At 39.7% G+C, this 24,748-nt stretch overlaps 1 protein-coding gene and 1 pseudogene across 2 annotated transcripts in view; one reads left to right on the forward strand and one right to left on the reverse strand.

The window, feature by feature from the left end:
* The first annotated feature begins 9,159 nt into the window (after positions 1-9,159).
* On the forward strand, positions 9,160-16,213 carry LOC117531899 (annotated as a pseudogene).
* A 3,530-nt stretch (positions 16,214-19,743) lies between these two features.
* The window catches only part of stag1a (stromal antigen 1a), a 99,816-nt gene continuing 94,811 nt past the window's right edge, over positions 19,744-24,748 (reverse strand). Inside the window, exons 25-31 of one of the 2 annotated variants that reach the window (XM_034194858.1) lie at positions 23,200-23,328; positions 22,027-22,229; positions 21,785-21,953; positions 21,582-21,698; positions 21,238-21,352; positions 20,905-20,985; positions 19,744-19,780 (exon numbers count right to left, since the gene is read on the reverse strand). In XM_034194858.1, the coding sequence (XP_034050749.1) occupies positions 19,757-19,780; positions 20,905-20,985; positions 21,238-21,352; positions 21,582-21,698; positions 21,785-21,953; positions 22,027-22,229; positions 23,200-23,328 (838 nt within the window). In that variant the 3' untranslated portion in view covers positions 19,744-19,756. The remainder of the gene's footprint in view (positions 19,781-20,904; positions 20,986-21,237; positions 21,353-21,581; positions 21,699-21,784; positions 21,954-22,026; positions 22,230-23,199; positions 23,329-24,748) is intronic. The other variant, XM_034194860.1, reaches the window with a different exon arrangement.

Genomic DNA, 24,748 nt, shown 5'->3' on the forward strand with positions numbered 1-24,748 from the left:
GTAGCAAAGTATGTAAGTGTGTGCAAGTACACGATCACACAGAAGAATGTGAAGTAAAACAACACACATGCTGCATGCTAATTTTTAAACATACAACCCCTGGAGAAAATTATGGATCACCAGCCTCGGAGGATGTTCATTCAGTTGTTTAATTTGTAGAAAAAAAGCAGATCACAGACATGACACAAAACTAAAGTCATTTCAAATGGCAACTTTCTGGCTTTAAGAAACACTATAAGAAATCAGGAAAAAAATTGTGGCAGTCAGTAACGGTTACTTTTTTTAGAACAAGCAGAGGGAAAAAAATATGGAATCACTCAATTCTGAGGAAAAAATTATGGAATCATGAAAAACAAAAGAACGCTCCAACACATCACTAGTATTTTGTTGCACCACCTCTGGCTTTTATAACAGCTTGCAGTCTCTGAGGCATGGACTTAGCATGTTCCTTTACCTGACATGCAGCCCCATATCATCAATGACTGTGGAAATTGACATGTTCTCTTCAGGCAGTCATCTTTATAAATCTCATTGGAACGGCACCAAACAAAAGTTCCAGCATCATCACCTTGCCCAATGCAGATTCGAGATTCATCACTGAATATGACTTTCATCCAGTCATCCACAGTCCACGACTGCTTTTCCTTAGCCCATTGTAACCTTGTTTTTTTCTGTTTAGGTGTTAATGATGGCTTTCATTTAGCTTTTCTGTATGTAAATCCCATTTCCTTTAGTCATTTTCTTACAGTTCGGTCACAGACGTTGACTCCAGTTTCCTCCCATTCGTTCCTCATTTGTTTTGTTGTGCATTTTCGATTTTTGAGACATACTGCTTTAAGTTTTGTCTTGACGCTTTGATGTCTTCCTTGGTCTACCAGTATGTTTGCCTTTAACAACCTTCCCATGTTGTTTGTATTTGGTCCAGAGTTTAGACACAGCTGACTGTGAACAACCAACATCTTTTGCAACATCGCATGATGATTTACCCTCTTTTAAGAGTTTGATAATCCTCTCCTTTGTTTCAATTGACATCTCTCGTGTTGGAACCATGATTCATGTCAGTCCACTTGGTGCAACAGCTCTCCAAAGTGTGATCACTCCTTTTTAGATGCAGACTAATGAGCAGATCTGATTTGATGCAAGTGTTAGTTTTGGGGATGGAAATTTACAGGGTGATTCCTTAATTTTTTCCTCAGAATTGAGTGATTCCATATTTTTTCCCTCTGCTTGGTCTAAAAAAAGTAACCGTTACTGACTGCCACAATTATTTTTCCTGATTTCTTATAGTGTTTCTTATAGCCAGAAAGTTGCCATTTGAAATGACTTTAGTTTTGTCTAAAAAGACAGGATTACAAGCCAAACAGCATCACAAGTTACATCACCATAACAAAAAAGTTTTCAAAGGACAAAAAATACCATGTGATACAGGATCGATAAATGTATTGAACAAGTTAATTATAATATGAACCATGTCCTTCAAATAAAGTCCAATCCATCCTCTACCGCTTAGTCCAATTAAGGGTCGCGGGGGCTGGAGCCTATCCCAGCAGTCATAGGGCGTGAGGCGGGGTACATCCAGGACTGGACGCCAGTCTGTCGCAGGGCCACAAATAGACAAACAAACAGACACACCCACACGCACACCTAAGGACAATTTTTTTTTAAAGATTTCCTTCAAATAAAGTGACCAAGAAAACAAATCAATAATTGTTGCAATGTAAATAACTGAAATTAAATAATTCTTTGCTAACTTCTTTTTGTCAAAGCCACCAAGCAAGTTTTTTTCTTCAAAACTACTTCTACCTGCGTGTTACAGTGGTCAAAACTTGGAATTAAATCATGAATAAACATAGCCAAAATAAGGGATAAATGACATGTATGAATGCATATGTGTTGAATGCAACATATGCAATATCAATAATAACATTAACTGAAAAATTATGAATGTAAAAAAAGAGTTCCTCCATTATGGTTGTCAATGGAACCAGGGAACCAGTGCTCCAAGTATTGCTGAGAACAAAAATATTTGGACTCAGGTGAGGACAATCAACAACTTTTGAGTTTGATTTGTCATAATTAAGAGATGGAATTAAGGGTTTTTACTGGCTTTATTTTTGTGAGGTAAAAGGACAGTTTATCAAACGCGGTCTGTAATCATGATATCAATGATCACAACATGGGCTGTCAGCAAGTGTCAGAGGGCAGCAGACAACATCAGCTTACTTCAGTTTGGGGTAGAATAACAAACTTTAATAGATGGCCATTGACACAACGTTATGAAACCAAAGAGGTTGGATGACACCACCGTACCGAAGAGAAGTTTGCTGCACATCTGGCACAGCACACAGTCCAAACTAATCTGGTGAATTATTATATGAGCCACATGCTCTTGTTTACATTTAAGAGCTTAAGGTAAAATAAAACAAAATAAAGAAATATTTAAGAAATATCACAGATATTTTAATTAATTTAATGTTTTCTTTGACATACCAATGATTGTCCACGTTGTGTGATCTTAAGCCACCTCTCCAGCTCAGCAAAGGTCTTTAATTTTCTTCTTCTCTCTTCTGTTGGAAGGTCTTCTGGTTCCACCAGTCAACACATTTTGCTGTGTGCAAGGTGACATGCTTCCATACATATTGCAGACAAATTATCAAGTAGGAAAGCTTTTGTTGACTTGAATTAAAAACCCACAAACAGAATCTGACTTCATGCTGTGCTCCAGACAACATTACTCCATTATACAGTGGCTTGCAAAAGTATTCAGCCCCTTGGTGTTTCACGCATTTTAATTTGTTTATGACATTCCAAATACAAAAAGTAAACCAGGCTTCTCAATATAGAAATTTCTATAAATTAATTAAAAATATAAAAGCCAAGATGATGGGTTGCATAAGTAATTAGCCCCTTTGGTATAATACCTGTAAATAATCAGTTTAATTTCCAGTTTTCTTCAGACAAGTCAGGGGATGGATACATAAACATTTCCAAGTCACTGAAAATGTCTTGAACTTTATTTACATCAGTTATGAGGAAATACACACAGTATGACACTCTGTAAATCTATGTGGAGTAGATAGTTCTCAAAAACTGAGTGACTGTGCAAGAAGGAGAAGAGTGAGGAAAGCCACCAAGACACCCAGACAACCCAGAAGAAGTTACAGGCTGCTGTGGCTGTGATTGGAGAAATTGTGCATAGTGCATGTTTTGCATTTTGTATCACCAGTTATACAGCTACACGTTGCCAGAAGGTACATCTGAGATGCAAGCCTAGATTTAATGTTTTGATGAAAGAAACCCTTTCTCCTGAAGTCCACTATCATCTCCACAGTCTGGAGCGGCTTCAGCTCCAGTTTGTTCTGACTACACCAGAGGACCAACTATTCCACCTCCTGTCTGACCTCAGACTGATCTACAGAGCAAGCAAAAGAAGTGTATTGTAAGATCATTATTACACATACAGATGAATACACCTTTCAACAACAGCAATCAGAGATTTGTGACATCCGCCAATCCAGATCCGGATCACCTCCAAAATTCAGTGGAGTCTTCCATGCCCTAATATCGATCTGTTGTGCAAATTTGGTCAGAATCCATGAAGTAGTCTTGAAGTAATCGTGCTAACAGTAATCCTTCAAAGCCCATATAAAGTGTGACTTGATCCAGAATTTGGATCACCTCCAAAATTTTATGGGTTCTTCCATGGGCTAATATCTATCTGTGGTGAAAATTTTGTCAAAATCCATGCAGTAGTTTTGATGTAATCCTGCTAAAAGACAGACAGACAGACAGACAGACAAGACAGACAATAAATAAACGCTGATTTTATTACATCCTTGGTGGAGGTAATAAAAAAATCTGATAAAAATCACTAAGATTACAATATCAAATGGGTGTAGTTTTTATGGCATTCACAATGATGAATAAATGTATATCAAAATATTTTCACTTAAGTTTAATATGGCTTTCAGACATGAGATATTTTTCAATTAACCAGGTTAGTCGCATTGAAATTGAGATCGCTTTAACAAGGGAGACCTGGACAATTATAAAGTTTCCAATTCACCCAACCTGCATGTCTTTTAAATGTGGGAGGAAACCCATGCAAACTCCGCACAGAAAGGCCACAGGTGGGAATCGAACCCATGAACCCCTTGCTGTGAGGCAACAGCGCTAACCACTAATCCACCATGCTGCCCGACACATATTATATTGGGTGATATTGACACTTACCTGCCATACAGTGAGCACATTAAACAGAAGCAACATATTTGTGTAAGCAGACCCAAGGATCATGTGGTTGGTCATTTATCCTCTGTGAAGGAACAACTTTCCTCTTCAGGAAACAGAATGGGCTGTCGTCTGTCTCCAACAGGATGGTACCACTTACAAAGAACTGGTACCACCCAATCACTAAATTCATGAACTTGAAGACACTGTGCTCTCTTTTCTTTTTCTTTTTTTAATTTAGAAGCTTTATTGTAAATTACAAATATACAGTCACATATACAAACAGAGAACATGGAACAGAAAAAAATCCAGTGTGCTTTCTCTCTTTCCTGGTGTCTACACATTATTGCCAACCGCGTCAATGCGCATGCTTGGATGTGATGTCAATGGTTGTAAACAAGAAGTATCCCTGTAGTATTGGAACAGGTTCATCCAGGTATCGGCAAGACCTCATTTATGACCTTCTTTTGGCGACGAGGGATGTGGAAAGGAAAGGGGTTGAGATCACATTGATGTGGGTTCCAGTGCATATAGGTATGCCAACAAATGAGACAGTGGATAGGTTGGCCAAAAAAGCTGTGACAGAAAGAAACACAGACATCAGTATCAATATCTCCAGAGCAGAGGGTATGAGTGTTGTCAGGAGGGAAATTAACTTGCAATGGCAAAAAAGGGTAGGCATTTATTTTCATTCAATAACTAGTAGAGTGACAGATTCAGCAAATAGTTGTAAAAGAAGAGAGTGGAAAAGAAAGGATAAAGAAAGGATAAAGTCATTATTGCTAGACTGAGAATTGGCTAATACTTTCTTGAACAGTACTCTCTTTTCCTAGGAAAGCATCAGGATGGAATATGTTTGAAATGTCCTCCAGAGACAGGGCAACATGTTCTTGTCTGTTCACAAATATTCCAGAGAAAGGCTAGAGCTTCTCTCAGAATTTAGAAGAACAGGACCGAAAGAACTTTCTGTAGGAAGCATTTCAGACATAGGGTTAAGTGGGAGTGGGAAGTGGTGGCTTTTTAAATCAGACCTGGGCAAACTGCGGCCCGGGGGCCACATGCGGCCCTTTGCATGTCTCTGTCCGGCCCTCATGAGGTCTGTGATTATTATTACATATAGTAAAAATGTCAAGCTTGTGTGTTGCAAATCATTAGAGAGGTTATTTAGGTATATTTACATATTATTACAATAATAAAAATGACCTACAAAAGCTATTAAATAGGTAATTTTTTGTAAAATTTGTAATGGGAGACAGCTGAGTTATCAATGGTGTGGCCCTTGGACATAATTCAGGTTCCCTATGTGGCCCCTTGTAAAAATGAATTGCCCACCCCTGTTTTAAATAGTTGAAAAACACTTGAGGGGATTTTGGTGCTGTTAACGGACTGATGCAGAAGGTGGCAGCAATGCAACAATAAGGATGTCAGCTGCCGTTAAACGCCGTAGGAAGAAGACGCAGGCTCAGTCCTGTGAAGATGGCGGCTCTTAATGTGGTGAGAAACAGCTGCGGACTCATAAACGGATTCAGGGTATTTCCCAGGAGTTTTGCGCAAATAAAACATGGCGCAATCACTGCTGCTGTGGTCCAGACGAGCCCGCAGCGGGACTGCCGCTGGTACTGCATCAGTCACTTGTCTGTGAAGGAGAGAATCGATAGGAAACGGAAGGCGGCGCTCGCCGGCGGAGGTCAGAGGAGAATTGATGCCCAATACAAAAAGGTAATAATGTTAACGCCAACTTATCCCACCACTTCTAACTATACATGTGGTTGAAGGGAGTGAAACATGTCTTAAAGTTTCTGCGGGAATAGCTGGAGTGGCCTTGAGAATGACACTGCAAACAGGTTGCAAACCACACAACTTGCATACACACCCACTTAAGAAAAATGCACAAAGTCACAATATATAGAATAACAATATACAACGATTATTACACCAGTAATGTATGATTTGATTTATATTCGGATAAAATGTAAACATGTCAGATAATACAGTATAAAATGTATTAAATAAACATGGATACATAAATATAAAGGGTAACACAAAAAAGCGTAAAGCGCTTGTTTGCATTGTGGCCCAACTTGCAATAAAGATCTGAATTGTAAACTTAATATTATCTTGAGATATTCCTGGATTAATTCAGTTTTAGTTTATACAAAATGTATTGGTTGTTGCAAATATAGTATGCAAATAATGAATGTTTATGAGTTCAGTGGAACAAATATTTAATTCGGTGAAAGATGAAATGTTCCATTCAACGAGGCGAATTCGTGCCATTGAAGGAATGAAAAAACATTCATTTGTTAAGTAACGGTTAAAATAGATCCTTGTAATTTGATATTTTATTCATAAAAACAGAAAAGGGACTTACCTTTTGGTGTTCCACTGGTGCTTAACAGTAAACAGTAACAGTTAACAGTAAATTGGAGTCCGAAATTGCGATGATGTAATCTGTGATGCTGTGCATTGACTTGTGTACTCCCCCCCCCCCCCCCCCCAAAAAAAAAGACTTCATGTAGTTCTCAGTCCAATAAAAAAAATTCATGTCAGAAACTTGTCCAGCTTCTCATCCTAACAGCTCTTCATGCCGGTCACATGATCACAACTCTATACCACTTCAGTCTGAAGCTGTATAACTGGGGATACAAAATGCAAAAGGTGCACTATGCATAATTTCTCTAATCATAGCCAGAGAAGCCTATACGTTTTTCTGGGTGTCTTGGTGTCTTCTCCTACTATTCTTCACTATTCTGTGGAGTCTTTACTGAAATCTTGGAATGGAGTTATGCAAACTAGAAGAATTGTCTAGAATCAGGTGTGCTTATAATTCAGAGAAATAAAAGTTGTGTATCAAAGGGACTTACTACATACTACTCTTTCATCCACAAGGGGGCATTCATGAGTTTTGAATTACTCACAGAGCCCTATATAACAGAATAAATATGGATTAGGTCAGAGGTCTCAAACCTGTTCCAGAAAGGGCTAAGACAGTGCATGTTGTCTTTGCAACCACCCACTCCACCAGGTGATTTCACTGATTAACATCACTTTGAGCAGGAGGAATCAGTTAAGTGAAATTACCTGGTGGGGTGGGTGGTTGCAAAGAAAACCTGCACCTTCTCAGCTCTTTCTGGAATGAGTTTGAGACCTCTGGATTAGGTCAAGATGATTTCTATAGATATCTGCAGATTAGACACTATTCTGATCACAAGATAAAAGTAGCTTGGGGGAAAAATGACTTGGGGTTATTACAGACTTATCTGACGTTGATTAAATCTGTCACACACAATAAATTAATATCTAGATTGTACAAAGCCATTCAACTAAATAAGCAGGCCAACACAGAATATATTAAAAGGAGATGGGAAATGGAAGGTAATATGCAGATTTCAAACATAAGATGGGAGATGTTGGCTGCAATGGTCCATTACAGGATCGAACTGATGGTGTGAGTTTGGTTGGAAAAATATGGTCTTTTTTTTTTTTTTAATCACACCGATTCAGAAGAGACATCAAGGCAGTGGAGACTCGTTCTGGAGATCCTTCAGGTGCCGATCATTTCCACATTTTTTCGGACTGATCCGTTTTAAGACCTTATTGGTTACAGATATGTGAACATATTAATAATGCATTTGGATGTAAAATACCTTTATAATTGTGAAAATGTTTATTTGGGAAAGGTTAATGTTACAAACTGGGGTAAAGAGGATAAGCGATTGCTCTGGATGCGTTTGGCAGCGAGTAAGAAAGCCATAACCAGGAAGTGGCTTAAACCAGACCCTCCAACTATCAATGAGTAGATCAACATTACAAAAGAAATTTATATTATGGAAAGACTCTCATTCAAGGTTAGAATTCAAATGGACAAGTTCAACAAAACCTGGTGAAAGTGGACTGAGTATGTAAAGTCTATAAGGAGTAAGGACAGGTTTTTTTTTAATTGGATGGAAAAATAATCTCGTATGATGATTCGTTTTCCCTTTTTGAATAGAATTTAAAATTCTTCTTCTTACTTATAAGGTTTTGAATAATCAGGTCCCATCTTATCTTAGGGACCTCATAGTACCATATCACCCCAATAGAGCGCTTCGCTCTCAGACTGCAGGCTTACTTGTACGTAGTTCCTAGGGTTTTTAAGAGTAGAATGGGAGGCAGAGCCTTCAGCTTTCAGGCTCCTCTCCTGTGGAACCAGCTCCCAATTCGGATCAGGGAGACAGACACCCTCTCTACTTTTAAGATTAGGGTTAAAACTTTCCTTTTTGCTAAAGCGTATAGTTAGGGCTGGATCAGGTGACCCTGAACCATCCCTTAGTTATGCTGCTATAGACTTAGACTGCTGGGGGCTGCTATAGACTTAGACTGCTGGGGGGGTTCCCATGATGCACTGAGTGTTTCTTTCTCTTTTTGCTCTGTATGCACCACTCTGCATTTAATCATTAGTGATTGATCTCTGCTTTCTTCCACAGCATGTCTTTTTCCTGATTCTCTCCCCTCAGCCCCAACCAGTCCCAGCAGAAGACTGCCCCTCCCTGAGCCTGGTTCTGCTGGAGGTTTCTTCCTGTTAAAAGGGAGTTTTTCCTTCCCACTGTCGCCAAGTGCTTGCTCACAGGGGGTCCTTTTGACTGTTGGGGTTTTTCTGTAATTATTGTATGGCTTTTGCCTTACAATATAAAGCGCCTTGGGGCAACTGTTTGTTGTGATTTGGCGCAATATAAATAAAATTGATTTGATTTGTTTTGTTTGTTGTCAATATAATTGGAAATACATGTTAAAAATAAAGAAATACCAAGGGGCCCAATACTTTTGGAGAGCACCTTATGTACTGGCAGATAAATTGTTATATGCAGAAGTTTTGGATATGTGAAGACTTTCTGTTAACAAATTCTTAGCTCTTCTTGCTAGGTGTTGATCAATAAAATGAGTTAGAGTATGGTGGTTTTGTCTAACGTGTGTGTGTGTGTGTGTGTGTGTTTGCAGGGTAAGCTGACAGCCAGAGAGCGAGTGGAGCTGTTGTTGGACCCCAAATCCTTTGTGGAGTCAGACATGTTTGTGGAGCATCGCTGCTCTGATTTTGGAATGGAAAAGGATTCAAACAAGGTCACATACTGTGCACAGCTCAGACAGCGCTTGAGGAATAATAATCATACAAAAAAAAAGTTACTTGCTCGATTAATAAAGTATTTATCGTCCTCCTTCTTACACCTTCTCTTTGCCTCTTAGTTCCCAGGTGACAGTGTGGTGACAGGCCACGGCAGGATCAGCGGCAGACTCGTCTACGTCTTCAGTCAGGTATGACGTGCTGTTTTCATGATTTGGAAATGTGGATACTCGTCATCAATTAGTTTGACTTGTGTAATGTTTTCTGTTTCTCTCAGGACTTCACAGTGTTTGGTGGCAGTCTGTCTGGAGCTCATGCACAGAAGATCTGCAAGGTTGGTTACTTAAAGTAGGAGAAATAATATCGTAGAATTTTCACAGTTTGAAATCAATGCTTGCATGTGGAGTTCGATCCATTTTGCAGGGGCATGTGCAGGAGCTGTGCACATTGTGGGGGGGGGGCTCCCATCATGTTGTTGTCTTATTATGCCAGATTTTTTGCCAGTTACAAGAAAATTATGTCTGAGTGCTGTTTTTGGTGTCATGATTAAAACATCCTGTGCTCAGATCATGGACCAGGCCATGACTGTGGAGCCCCGGTTATTGGGTTGAACGACTGGAGGAGCCCGGATCCAGGAAGGGGTGGAATCTCTAGCTGGATATGCAGATATATTCCTGGTATGGTTTGGCCATTGTATCAAAAAATACTTAAAACTGCTTCTTAATTTGATGATCAGAAATTAAGGTATGGTTACTTATCAGACTAACTCAGTCAGCTTTGACAAAGCTGCAGTCTTTGTACCAACTGCACTGTGCATCACGTTCTATGATCCTGGGTTTTTACCATAATCTGTTTTAACTGGATGTTTGGTCAGAAGGAATCTGTAACCACGCATACTCAGAATATTACATCAGATTTTTGGAGATGCTAAATAAGAAATATTGACAGTGTGTACGCTTATTTCTTTTCCAGAGGAATGTGTGGCTTCTGGTTGTCCCTCAGATCTCCCTCATCATGGGTCCCTGTGCAGGAGGGCCGTCTACTCCCCCGCCTTGACAGACTTTACCTTCATGGTTAAGGTAGACGGCTGCACAGATGTGGTTTAAAACTTTAGTCAGTTTCAGACATGGGGTCAGATACTTTGCATTGTATTTAAATACAAATACTTTAGTTTTTTTAATTACAAATACAAATACTTTGTACTTTTTCAAATACAAATACTTTGTATTTGAGTATTACAATACAAATACTTTCTATGAACTATAACAACAAATCAACACAAAAATGAAACCGGTGACAATTTATTGTGAAAATAGCATGACCAAATACTATTGATAAGGATTGAATGTTTATCACAAATTCATATTATAATTCACAGGCAATAATCAAACTATCACAGTCTATATTCAACACAGTGTCACAGAGATTCCCAAGTTTGAAAAGTATTTGTAGAAGTATTTGGAAATACTTGGGATCGGCGATGTATTTGAAATACAAATACTTTGAATTCAAAATCAGAAAATACAAATACTCCAAAAATGTATTTAAGTATTTTCAAATACAAATACTTTTGTATTTGGCCCATGTCTGGTCAGTTTTGTGATTGTGCATTTTCAAGAGTCAAACTGAAATTGTATATTTAAAAAAAATGAACATTTCCAGTTGTTTTCTGGCGTAGTAAACATTAAAACCAGTGCTATAAACTAAATGTTGCTCCTGACTCATGTCTGCGTGTGCAGGACACATCGTATCTGTTCATCACAGGACCTGATGTTGTGAAGTCTGTCACCAACGAAGATGTGACGCAAGAGGAGCTCGGAGGAGCAAAGACGCACACCACAGTGTCCGGTCAGTTTGTGTGTAAAAGCTTCTTATCAAGTGCAAGTCTGTTTTTGTGTGGGGTCTTAAATGTTTTGCATTTCTGGGCAGGTTGGTTGTAAAACTCGTTGTTTCCTCATCTTCAGACCCAGTAATCAGAGAATGGGGATGGTGTGTATGTGTGGCAGCAGTAACTGTTTTGGCTTTTCATCTGCATTGTTTTGATTTGTTTTCATCAAATCCATTAGGAATTCTGATCCTGGATTACTGGTCATATTGATGTGTCAACCCTTCATTTGGGCCTGAGATTGGCCCTGTATTTTAAAGAGACATCAGATGGTGATATAATGTGTTTCAGGGTTGAAGAATTGTTTGACCTTTTCTTCTTAGGTGTGGCTCACCGGGCCTTTGAGAATGATGTCGAAGCTCTGCTCAATCTGCGGGAATTCTTCAGTTTCTTGCCTCTTAGCAATCAGGACCCTGCCCCTATCAGGGAGTGCCACGACTCCAGGTAACCAATCAGCTTAACCTGCTTTACAGAGCAATTGCTTCACAGCTCATGTGGAACTTTGTTCTTCTTTCAGTGATCGATTGGTACCTGCGTTGGACACCATTGTTCCGTTGGAGTCAACGAAAGCCTACGACATGTTGGATATCATTCATGCGGTAATGCGCACACATCGACTTATGGTTTGTGCAGTCATGTTTCATTTAAATTGCTAAAGTTTCTTTCTGTATCTCCATCGGTTCCAGATTGTGGATGAGAGGGACTTCTTCGAGATCATGCCCAACTTTGCAAAGAACATTGTTGTGGGATTCGCCCGGATGAATGGACGCACCGTAGGCATCGTTGGTAACCAGCCAAAAGTGGCTTCTGGTGAGGAAAAAAGTGATCGAGAATCATGGTTATGTACTTTTATTGTTTTAATTACAGTATTTCTAGTGATACCACCTTTTCATGATTTTTAATGGAGTCTGTATTTTCCCTGTGTAACAGTTGAGGGTTTGAATAGAAAATACTTACAAGTACGACTGTGCAATGTGACACTATTGTGTGGTGATAAAAAACATCTGTCATTTCATATTTTGCTCTTCTGTATTCATGTTGTGAATTACACTTGCAAAGCGCTCTCATTTTAAGCATGGGATACAGCAAGTGCACACCTTGCTTGCAGTCGGTCCCTAAAGAGCCCAAGGCTCGTATCAAGTTTCATCCCATGAAACATTGAGAAATTAAAAGTTTGTAAGTGCTTTCTCACCCTGTCCCTCCAGCGAATAGGCAGTGCTTTCTGTTTGTGTTTTGAGGGTGGCTTGAAGGGAAGCTGACGGAGGCATGGATGCTTTAACTTTTTTTTTTTAATTTTGCCATATTGCACAGTCCTAGATGATTATGTGGGTCAGTCAAACCCAGCAAGCTTGTACAGACAATACTCAAAAAACATAAATGCTGTATCTTGCATGACTCCAAACTTAAAAATGGAATTAAGATTTCACAAACTTGGATGCACTACATTAATTGAAAAAGCAATTTTGTTTCGTTTATGTAATATCTCTAGATGTCATTGACCTGATGGAGCAGCACAATTTAATCAAGTAACTGCCGGGGAAACGGGGTGCTCACTCTATCGCAAATACAGGACGAAATGTACGACGGGAAAGTCAAACCAGGATTAAAACAAGGGCTGGATGGAGATGATAAAACCTTTGTCAGTTTTACATTACTCACCTGAACTTTGTTCAGTAACAAATGGTGTGAAATATGCAACTTTAGCCACTTGAGCAGCCGAGACAGTCAAGTTCGGCATGCTTAAATTTACTTACCTGTAAACCGAAGGCGCTCCACAATCAGAAATCTATTATTTTGGTCAGTATGTTTTCTACAAACCGGGTTTTGGTAAAGTAATTAATGGTACAGTGAAGTTTTTAATGGTCTCATTGTGTGGTTTGTTCTGAGCTGGTACTTTTTCAGTATTTAATGGAAATTATTTATCTGTTTATTTTAATCTTCACAGTGGGTGAAAATAGTGAAGGTTCTTTAATCTGCTGCCTCTGATTTTGGTCTTCAGGTTGTTTGGACATTAAGCTCCTCTGTGAAGGGCGCTCGCTTTGTGCGCTTCTGTGATGCATTCAACATTCCCATCATCACCTTTGTGGATGTTCCAGGTTTTTTACCAGGTAATCCTTGTGTAACGGTCCGCCTCTCCTCCTTACAGGTTACCAGTTTCTGTATTTGACTGCTGTATTGTTTTATCTGTGGCCTGATTTGATAGATTAATATTGTCTTCCCGGGTCCAAAATTTTGGAATGGAGTCAAAATGAACGTGTTGGGGGCCTTGACCATGCTGTAGAACATTGAGTGGCAGATATTCAAACGGCACAGACTTTCTGACATTAATTTTAACTCTTAAAAACTGGTGAAATTTAGGAAATATTAGAGATAATGCAAATAATTGCAAGCAAAGAAGTTTTTTTTTTTATTCATCCACGGATGATGTGGACTGTGGCCACATTCTGGCTCAGATTTAGGACTGTATGTCAAGTGGTCAGACCTGTCAGACTCATGTAATCGCTGTGATGTTCCTGCACAGGTACAGCTCAGGAGTACGGTGGCATCATCAGACACGGCGCCAAAACTGCTGTATGCTTTTGCCGAGGCCACTGTTCCGAAAATAAACCATCATCACCAGGAAGGTGTGTGCGCATGCTTGTACACGATACCAGAATAGACGAGTAAAAGCCTATGAAATGAGGAGACTTAAGATAGACTTAGAGGGAGCTTTAGTTTGTGGTTTGAAATGTGCCAGCAGTGCAGAAAAATTAATGGTTTTGGTGCAGAAGATGTAAAGATGAGATTAAATGTCAGCCCATAGGTATGATGTGTGTTTGCGTCCCAGGCTTACGGGGGAGCCTATGACGTGATGAGCTCCAACACCTGAGAGGAGACGTGAACTACGCCTGGCCCACAGCTGAGGTTGCCGTCATGGGAGCAAAGGTAGAAACACCGTCATCTTTTCACCGACGCCTTGTCGTTGGGTTTAGTCAAAGGGCATGGCTAAAGGTACGAGACATTTCTGCGCAGTGGGGCTCGGAAACTGTGAGCAGCCACCGCAGAACCCAGTGATGTATGCAGTACTACTACTACTACTAACCCAGATAATCATACTACTACTAACCCAGATAATCATTTACACAATTCATTTGTTTTTAAATTATTTCACAGCAGCAATTAAAACCTAAACATCTTAGTCATGAAGAAGAATCAACACCGTAGATGAAGTAAAAAATAAAATTCCTTTCCAGCAAGAAGAATAATTTATGGAAAGTTGAGTGAAACAGAGATATTTCAGTTGTTTAATTTATTGAACCTGCTTCCCCTCATATTTATAGGCAGGCTGTCACAGATTAGGAACATGGATTCCGAACAGCAGCACCTAAATTTCTTTGAAGGGCCATAAATTAATATAGGAAGGACATGTTTATACGAGAACAGCTCATATATGATTTACTTCATACAATTAAATGTGTTAGAGAAAGTAACCATTGTAAAATAATATTTAAAAATAATGAAAACACCTTTTCCTCTTTTTAACAGTATTTTTTTTTTTACCTGAGACCAAAATATGGCCATCGGGTATTCCAAAGGCCTTGTTTCTGTCTGTACTCAGCATAACTCCAGTCCTATTACTACCAGGGTCTTCAAATTCACAGGGAACATTCTTGGGACACAGACCCTGGACAAGTAAACAAACAAAAAAAAAAAGGCTAACTTTGACCTATTTTAAGAGGTCAAAAGGTCACATTCTGTTTCCTGTTGTTATGCTCATACGGTCAAGGGTATTTTAGCATTGCATTATATTTACTTGTAAATAACTAACAAGTAATAATACAATAACATGCTTTTGGAGGGCGGTATGCATTTTCAGAGGCCCGACGTTCACGCCCAGTTGCCCAAAATGACAGATATATAATATCTGTCATTTTGGGCAACTGGGCGTGAACGGAGGGACTCAGAAAATGCACAGCGCACGACAACAGCATGTTATTTGCATTATTATCACTTTTACTGAGATACACAACACGTAACGCGTACATAAAAAGTTGGCTCACTTAACTTTTGACCTGTCGGATGGCATGCGCGCTGCTGTCCAAATTCAGCAGTGCGTCCTCATCAAGCTGGCTGCTTTAGCTGCTGTTCATTGTCGTACTATCCATGAGAAAATCTTCCGAATATCCATATGGGACCAAAAACACACTTCTCGCTTTTTCATCTTTTCCTCTGCGGACAGTCTCTCCCCCCCCCCCCCAAAAGAAAACCGGCACCAGTTACGGTTAAAAGAAAGTGTTATCACCCTGCATTTAGTGTGCAACACACTAAAGGTGGTTAGCAGTCTTAAATACAACCTGTCCCCAGCTCAAACACACCACGTGACGCAGCAGTGTCTGGTGTGTTAATATTCACATCTGGAAGTCTGCTCATTTCTGGGCACCTTTAGCCACTGATGAGTAAGAAGGTTATTTTTTTTTTTTTTTTTGTGCCAGGGCGCTGTTCAGATAATCTTCGGGGAAAGGTAGGGACCAGGCGCAGGCAGAGGGCCGAATATGTAGAGAAGTTTGCAAAACCCGTTTTCCTGCTGCTTCAGAGTAAATTGAATATTTTGGGGATATAACGATGAGCATGTCCGCCTGTCTGTTTTCTTCGCTTGTTAGTGCAATATGCTCAAGAACCAGTTGACTAGATTCATTCATATTTAACATAAGGGTGTACTTGAGCGATCCCCCAACAGTTTGTATTATTGGTCTGTTGGGGGGGTGATATGTCTCTCGTTAAAAAAACACACTTTTAATGAAGTTTCTCCTGGCAAACAGTGGCGTTGCCTTCATTGTTTGAAAATGGCGTTATCTGTATGATGTCAAACTTTCTGACTCGCCGCACCTTCTGCCGCAGGGTTTGTGGACGACATCATCGAACCAGCGAGCACTCGTAAGAAAATCTGCAGAGATCTGGAGGTGCTGGCCAGCAAGAAGCAGATCAACCCCTGGAAGAAACACGCAAACATCCCTCTCTGAACATGCCCACAGTTGAGTCGCCGTGGGCTTCTTGGCATTCGGATCAACAATAGCAATAAATGTGGGCCAACTGTCATAGATCTGAACATTTCTCCTCCCATCTTTTTATTCACCACTCCAGTGTTTGTAGCACTTAAACATACAACTTTTCTGAGCGCAGCCAAGCTCGTGGTTGATGCTTTTGAAACTCAAAACTGTGATCTGTTAAAAGTAGCTGTGAGGAACAGCTGGTGGAGTTGCCGCCAGTTTTAACCGTAATTTATGATGTGTTGAGCTTTACCGCCGATATGTCATCGAACATGGATGTTGAGGAAAACAGCAGGCTCACTGATTTTTCACACAAGTAGTGACCACATTGGACATTATTGTTGTACATTTGGAATGAAGAGGTGTCCAAAGGTGTGAATTGATGGCAGAGAATATAGGTGGCTGTTAAACACGTCTGTCTTCATCATGTGTTTCTGGTTGTTTCCACTCTGCCGTTCTAGGTCAAGGCAAGATGTAGAAGAACAAACAAGCTGTGCCTTTTCCCCCTGGCAGGATCTGTTCTGCTGGATGTAAAATAAAATGTTGAATCTTCTCCTGTGCAAATGTGTTTTAAATTATGCAGTTCTAAAGTTGAAAAGAATAAAGTAACATTCTTTGGTGTGCTAATACAACAGTTTGTTCACCCATTTAAGTTCCCCCTTATCACAGTTTATTGCACTTACACATTTTTCTTTTTATAGGTCAAATATGAGCCCCACCTTCTGAGAACTTTCAGCAGAGGAAAGTACCTGAGGGTTTTAGAGATCTGTCAGATACAGTGGACATGTAAACTACACACCTTTGGGCTTTTTCACATTTTAATATTTCAATGCCATGAGGGAAAACAGGCTTCTTTTAAAACAACCCTTTGAATTCAGTGAAAAAAATCATTACATGACACAAACATCAAAGCCAAAATAATGGAATGCATAAGTATGTGTACGCTTTGGAATAGTGGTTAGTGTACTTGGTTTCAGTGCGGAAGCTTCCTGGTTCAATCCCCACCTCTGCCACATTTCTCCATATAATGTAAAGTTGTGTCGGGAAGGGCTTCTGGTGTAAAACTTGTGACAATTCAACACACAGGATCCACCTTAGATTTGCTGTAGCGACCCTGAGTGCAAACAAGGGAGCAGCCGAAGGGGCTGTTAAATCTTAATATTACTATTAAAATTGAGTTTTCTTCAGACACTGATACATGAACACTTCCAGTTCAGTCAATGTTACAATGATTTTTAAAAAGTACAAATGGTATGGAACCGTTATAAATATGTCTCGGGTAAGTATGAGTAGTTCTCAAAAATGGAGTAGCCCACCCACAATAATTAGTTTATAGGCTTTTGTGGTTGTAGCAGCCTAGGTCTGCCTGCATTAACAGATCTAATCTGTTTCTTAATCACTGATGGAAATCAAGTCCAGGACCTATTCATCAACATGGATCAATGTTAATGTATCCACAAAAGTGATGATTTAGCTATACTAAAGGGTACTTATGCATTCTATTATTTTGGCTTTTTTTTTTTTTTTTTAAACCACAATGCAGCCAGTGAGCTGGATGCCATTATGTGCGAGGAATCAGTCATACAGTATTCCACTTGAGTGAGATTAGATCAGTTATACTTGGCCCAGCGTTGACCAAACCTGGTATATACATTACACATAGCAACCTATTGGTTTGGGGGGGGGGGGGGGGGAATCAAAAGGTCAAGGTCACTGGAGCGTACTTTGTAAAAAAAAAAAAAAAAATCTTGCGAGTGCAGTAACTTAACTACTTGATTGTCACCAAACCTGGTATGCATGTTAGGTAAACTGAGCCCAAGAAGCCTACTGACTTTAGGGTAAAAAAAAACAAACAAAAAAATTGTAGTCTGTATAAACCTTCTATGGAAAGTGTCAATTGTCAATTTGTGCAGGGTGCCGTGGGACAGTGCAGGCTAAGCGTTTTTGTTTTTAAAAATTTCAACGGAGTAACCTTAATTTGTTGTTTTAAAACATGGATGTGACGGGACTGAAATACTTTAAGAATAACTATTAAATATGAGCAAGCAGGTGAAACTGCAGGACACTGTTTTCCATCAGTGTACAGATTTGACAAAAGTTCTGAAACACTGGTCAATAAACGGAGTACAGATTTTATTTTATTAAAAAGATTTTAAAGGTCACAGGAAAAGAAAAAAAAAAAAAAAAACAGGCTTTTAGAGCAACTGATGTCAACTGCACTGCAGAAAGATCCCATTGTCTCTGATATTTACAGGAGGACTGCTAAGCCAGCCAACGGGAAATGTTTAAAAACGATTAAACAGTGGGTGGATTAAAAAGCTGGCTGGACACATTCAAACAAATCCATCAGACTCGTCACTGCACTGGATATGAACACGGATAACGACAAATCGTTTGCTGTGCCTGCTAACGCTTTGCAAGTGTAGAAACTTAGTTTAACCTGGAATATTGAACAAACCACAGCAGGTGACTGAACCTAAAGAGAAAATCTGTCGTAATAATACTTAAACAATTACAATCAGACCATACAGCGCTTAAAAGCTGGTATCCCATAGCAACAATCTGAGCATGGTAACCTTTAGATGTGAGTTACAGGTGGGGTTTGAATATTAGAATTTAGGCCACAATTTGGCAACAAACAAGATACATATTCCAAGAAAAAGCTGTACAAACAGATGAAACCAAAAATCACACTTGATTTAAAACATCAGTACTAAAGCTACAGGATTCAAAATATGTTTCTCTTTTAAACCTTTTATTTCAAAAAGCTGTCATTCGGAGGAGTGTGAAGAATATTTCCAAGAGGGCGGGGTGTTTGTTTGAGGTCAGGGGCGTGGCTCACTGTCACACAATCATCAAATGACAACACTCGTTTGCCTTAACATCACGCACACACACACAAGACGGTTACATCACTTCCTGTTAGTCGGCCTACAGTTGCGGAATTTTGCGTGCATGTGTGACTGTTCAGCCGTGGTCAGAGAGGAGGGAGGTGTCCGAAGATGGTCAGAAGTGCAGAGACGGAGAACATTTAGGTTTCAGGTCCTCTCTGTGCAGGATGGAACCAGACGGGTCGAAGTGCAACAGCAAACCTAAGTGGGCGGGGCTGGACAGCGTTACCAAACAGCTGTACATCTGCAGAACAGGGAATCAGGAAAGCTGGAGCACTCATGGGCCGGCTGCAGGATTACAGACCCACAATGCCCTCAGCTAAACCGGAAGAACAGGAGCAGGATGAAGCTCTGGAATAAGTGGATTGTGGAGAATCTGCATCCTCCGGCCTGCTTCACAGAGTCGAGTGGATCTACATTTAAGGATTCCAAGGAAGCTCCAACATCCACCAGAAGACCATCTTTACAAACATCTTTGCATTGTGTCTTACAGGAAGAGAAAAGTACTTCAATGTTTTTCTTCTTAAGAGTCTGACTGGCAGCTAATCTGGGTCAAATGTCCCCAAAACGCTTCTGTTCATGCCTGTGTTGATCGTGGTCTCAGGGTTTTTGCCTCTTGCACAGATCAGAACATGGGCATGGTGAAACCCTGGAACAACATGAGATACTGTCAGAGACTCCATCTCTTGCACTTAACTTCTATTTATAGCCGGAAAATCTCACATGCAGAAGGACCGCGCCAACTAACAAAGGAGGTCAGAGGTCAAAGCCCCTCATCAGTGTGCACATACATAATAAATCAAGAAAGCAGGAAAAGCATTTAGATAAAATTTTGTGGTGAAATGAACTCTGGGCTAGAGAACAGCTGTTAAGACCAAAAGTGAATTATTACTTGGCACGAAATCCAAAATTTAAAAAATTAGAGATACAGCTGTCTGATTCTTAAAGGTGCCGCCCCTTCAATTTGTTTTTAACCGTTTAAACAAAGATTTTCTTTGGCACAATATAATTTTGTTCTTTCATATTCAAGTCAAGGATTCACAATCTTATATCGCTAATATGATCAAAATTCACGTTGGACAAAAACTATTTTAGAATTTGATCCATGTGGATTAAAATACAGGGACAAGCCGCTGTGACTAACATCTTGCAGCAACGTCAGAAATGATGTAATGGTGGGGGTGGGGCTTCTCTGATCCTCCAATGGAAATCTTGGTCAGTATCATCATCATAGAATTTTGACTTTAATTATGACAGAAAGTGCCCCCCACCCCCCCCAAAAGAAAATGCGTAAAACTGAAGTAGAAATAAAACAATTGACACAGCACAAAAACGCACAGCACTATTATCTTATTCATCATTGGTAGACCAGGATACATATGACATATTCTGTAACTTGCATTTTCACATCATTCCAGAAATTATGTTGGTTAACAGTGGATTAAAATAGATTTTTTTTTTTTTTTTGCTCTTCTAGTTCTTCAATTAAGTGAAATATTTGCCGCTCCCCCACCCCTTTAACACATCAAAGAGGTGTGGCAGTTGAAAAAGATCATTTCAAATTATGACTTCCCACTTCTGAATGTATATGGAATGCAGTATTACATTTTGGGTAAATTTTAACAAGCTTTATGATGTCACAAAGGCCTTAATACTTAAAGCTAAACCCCTCCTTGGCACTCGGAGGAATTTGTGTTCCAACTGTACCTTCGAACTCGATAAATAGTGACTTCTACTGTCAACAGCTCATGACAAAGTGAAAGTTTGACTTACAGACTCGTCTTCGATCATTGCTGCAGAATCAAAGAAGTCTGGTCTTAACTCTGCTCGCTCGCGTCTGTTCCTAGATGGAGGCTAGAAAGGAAAGACAAGAGTATGACAAAAGAAAAACCCATAATCCTTTGTGTTTAAATAGTTGTTTTATCTCATCTACATGTTTTAAATTTTGATTTCTAACTCATTTTATTTATACCTTTATATTTCCTGACATTTGTGTATTAAACTTTGTTTTTATTATTTTTGCATCCTTTGGATGCTTTATTTGCATTTGCGGGCTGTAAAAGTAAAGTGATAATGATCCTGTAGCAACAAAACAATGTCACTCACCAGGTCGATGACCATCGTGTCTTCAAACTCCTCGTTCATGTCCTCCAGCTGACCTCGTGATGACATCATCACATCCTCGAAGATGGGCTCTGCGTCATCCTCCATTAGGCCACGACTGGACAAAAATACATTTAGCAGCTTTTCGGTTATCTGTGGAACATTTCAACGAATTCCTCTTTTCCCCTGTAATCTTTTTTTTTTTCTTTTAAAAAAAAAAACCAATGTGTTCTGTACGGGAAATCTTTCACAAAACATTTGTGAATTCAGCTTCAGCTAATGACATCTGTTAAAATGCCAAACCCTTTTACACAGACTGCTGGTTTAAAGCCCCCCCACAGACTTACACAGTCTGCCGGACCCCCTGATTGCTGCGTGACTTGATGTAGTTCATGCTCGTCCGGTCCTTCCTGTTCACTTCCTCCATCTTCTGCTGGCCGAGCCACGACATCTGCATCTGAGGACTGCAGACAAACACTGGAGGTCAACAAACTCTACCTTCGATTAATTTGCTTTATGAAGTTACTGAGTCCTGTGTGTGCGCACTGACTTGTGCACGTAGTCGTTCTCCGAACCGGGCTCTGAGTCCGGGTCTGGCATGTGTTCTGCCGGTCTGTTTTCTCTGAGCACTGTTGAGGTGAGCTGAGGAGTCTGCAGTGCCCCTGGTGTCTGCAGGGTGTCATTACGCATCATCCATGAGCCCTCGACACTGGTCTCTTCTGAAAACACGTGCACGGGAATGATAAACACAGCGTTTTGCAACCGTAAACACATGCTGGTTTTTGTGCTCACCCTCTATGCGTTTCTTGTGCAGTGGCGGCCGGCCCTTCTTGCTGCGGACTGAGCCAGGTTTGCTGCTGGAGCCCGAGGTGACAGACATGTGGTCTTCATCTCCTCCTGTCAGCAGGCTATTCCTGTAGGAGATCAACGGCAACCACACGTCCTCGCGACGCTCTGACATGGACTCCGACATGAACTTCTCCAGGTACGAGTGGCTGAGACACACAACATGACAGAATTATTAATACTGACAATCCTCACTCGATGAATTATGTGTGTAAATACCGTATTTTCCAAAGCATAAGTCACAGCAGAATATAGGAAGTCGCACCTTTTTTCTGGATGTTTTAAAACAGTGTTTTTCTGGAGACTAGGAACTCAGTGTAGCACCCAACAGCCTGTGCCGTTACTGAACATAAGGACTTTTAAATTACAAAAATAACCCAGAGGGACATATAAACATGCATTGGACAGCATATTGGACGTCATTTAATGTAGTTTGGACAATGTAGATGGAAACGAGTGGAGAAGTGAACAGTGGCTTTACGCAGGAACCCTCAGTGTGTGGTACAGTAATGACAGAGGTACTGCGTTTCTATAGACCTTTCCCATATAGCAGATGCTCAAAGCACTTTACAATGATGCCTCACATTTACTTCAGCAGCCAAGGTTGGTACCCATTTTTAATAACTGTCCAAGAACACAGACAGGCAACATGAACAGGATTTGAACCCAGGTCTATAAATTGACAGGCCAAAAGAACAAAATAAGTAAATTCTGGAAACACTGCAATAAAAACACGAGTACATTCGATGTTTTTTTATCAGCTCTATATTTGTAATTTTTGAGCAGTGTTGTAGTTTATATTAGCATTTATTCTTTATTACTGGTTTATTTTTAGTGCATTGATTCTTGGCAAAACACTATATAAACAGTTACTACTACTATTATCATTATTAATAATAATAAATGTATGTTGGGGGTTTTTTTGTATATAAAGTGCACTGGAATACAAATTGCAGCACCTCCCAATCTAATAAAAACAAAACAACAACAACAAAACAAGCAAATTACTTGGAAATTAAAGTTAAAATGCAAATAACTGAGATGAGAACTGCAACTTGCAGAAATCTCTAAATTACATAAAAATAATAATAAAAAAAACTTATGAAAGGAAGTACTTACACAGTCTTCTTGTCTTGGCGGATTAGTTTGGAAGAGAATTCACTCAGGACCTCCAGGAAAGCCAGATTTATAGGGGGAAACTCAGGTCCTCGAGGATTCTGGTACTTAAATGCAAACTCTATACCATCCCTGACATGAGTACAAGACAGACAAAGAAGTGGAAGACAAAAAGTAGAAAAATGTGACAGAAAATAGGAAAGACAATGAAGTACTTGTGAAAAACCTAATTTCATCTTGAGTGTTTTTGGCATCCTACAGGTCAAATCACAGAAGCAGAAACCTTTTTTCACATCTTTAAGAAGCTCAGTGCATACAATACAATACAGAAAACCATCTGCTGAACAAAGTGCTTTGATATGTACTCTTCGACAAATTATTGAAGTTAATTATGCAGTAAAACGTTTAATACATTTTACATTTTGTTTTGTAGGTAATGAACCTTGTATGATTCATTGATGCGGACAGCTGAATACAACAAATGCTGTTCATGGGCTTTTCAAAGTAGAGTTGTTCCTGTTACTCAGAAGCTTACCATAGCTTATTGTCTCTTTTTTTTTTTAAGTCAGCACAATACTTCTGTATAGAAAATGGTATGGCCCCTGATATTTAGCCAGGGAAGCCCATGCACTAATCCTCTGGGGTCCAAGGGTACTTTCTCAATGTAACCACTTTCAGTAATTTTCACTTTTTAAGGTACTTTCTTTCAGTATAATTCTCATGTGGTGCATATTAAACTGTTCAGAACAATCCCAGCTTTCAGAATACGTGAAACATACCTGTCTGGAACACTGTACAGAGAACTGATATGGCTTGAAATCTAAAAATCTGAAATGTGTTCTTTGAAAATTTTCTGATTTTGAGTGAATACACATTTTTATTCACGGAGACTAACTGTTCTCGTTTTTAAAACACTGTATAAATAAACTACAAAATAATGTGTGGTGCTGTGCAGCAGCTCAAACCACCAGGAAATGTCAATGGCAGACACATTCAAAATCAAATCAAATCAAAACTAAATGTGTTCTGTCTTCACTCTATCCAGAAATAACCCAATTGCAAATTTAAAATTGTATTCTGGCTGATGAAACCATTGTTTTACCATTTCTGAGTATTTAAATGACATCTGAATCTTCTACGGAGAGACACTGCGCTCTGGCTGCAGCCTCTGGCAGGCAGAGAGACACACACGTGTGACCTTCTCTGGCCCCTGAATCAAACATCTACACTAGGGATTGAAACAAGAGGTGAGGTGACACTCGGTAGTTTCGGAAAGTGGTTGAATGAATTCTCTGTAACAGCCTTCCAGGCTGTTTAATACACAAGTTGTCCAACATACTGTTGATTTTAATAAATATTTAACAAAAATTCTTGACACCAAAAATTGGCTACTTAATGAACTAATAACCATCTTAAAAAAATGGCAAGAATGTAGTGACACACAATACCAGCCAGTCTTGCATCTGTACATTTGCCCACCCCTTTCCCAGGCTTTGCACTTCCTTTCAAACATCTGAAACTGACAAAACACAGTGTCTGTGTGCACACACAC

The sequence above is a fragment of the Thalassophryne amazonica genome, chromosome 19, assembly GCF_902500255.1.
Source record: "Thalassophryne amazonica chromosome 19, fThaAma1.1, whole genome shotgun sequence".
Lineage (NCBI taxonomy): Eukaryota > Metazoa > Chordata > Actinopteri > Batrachoidiformes > Batrachoididae > Thalassophryne > Thalassophryne amazonica.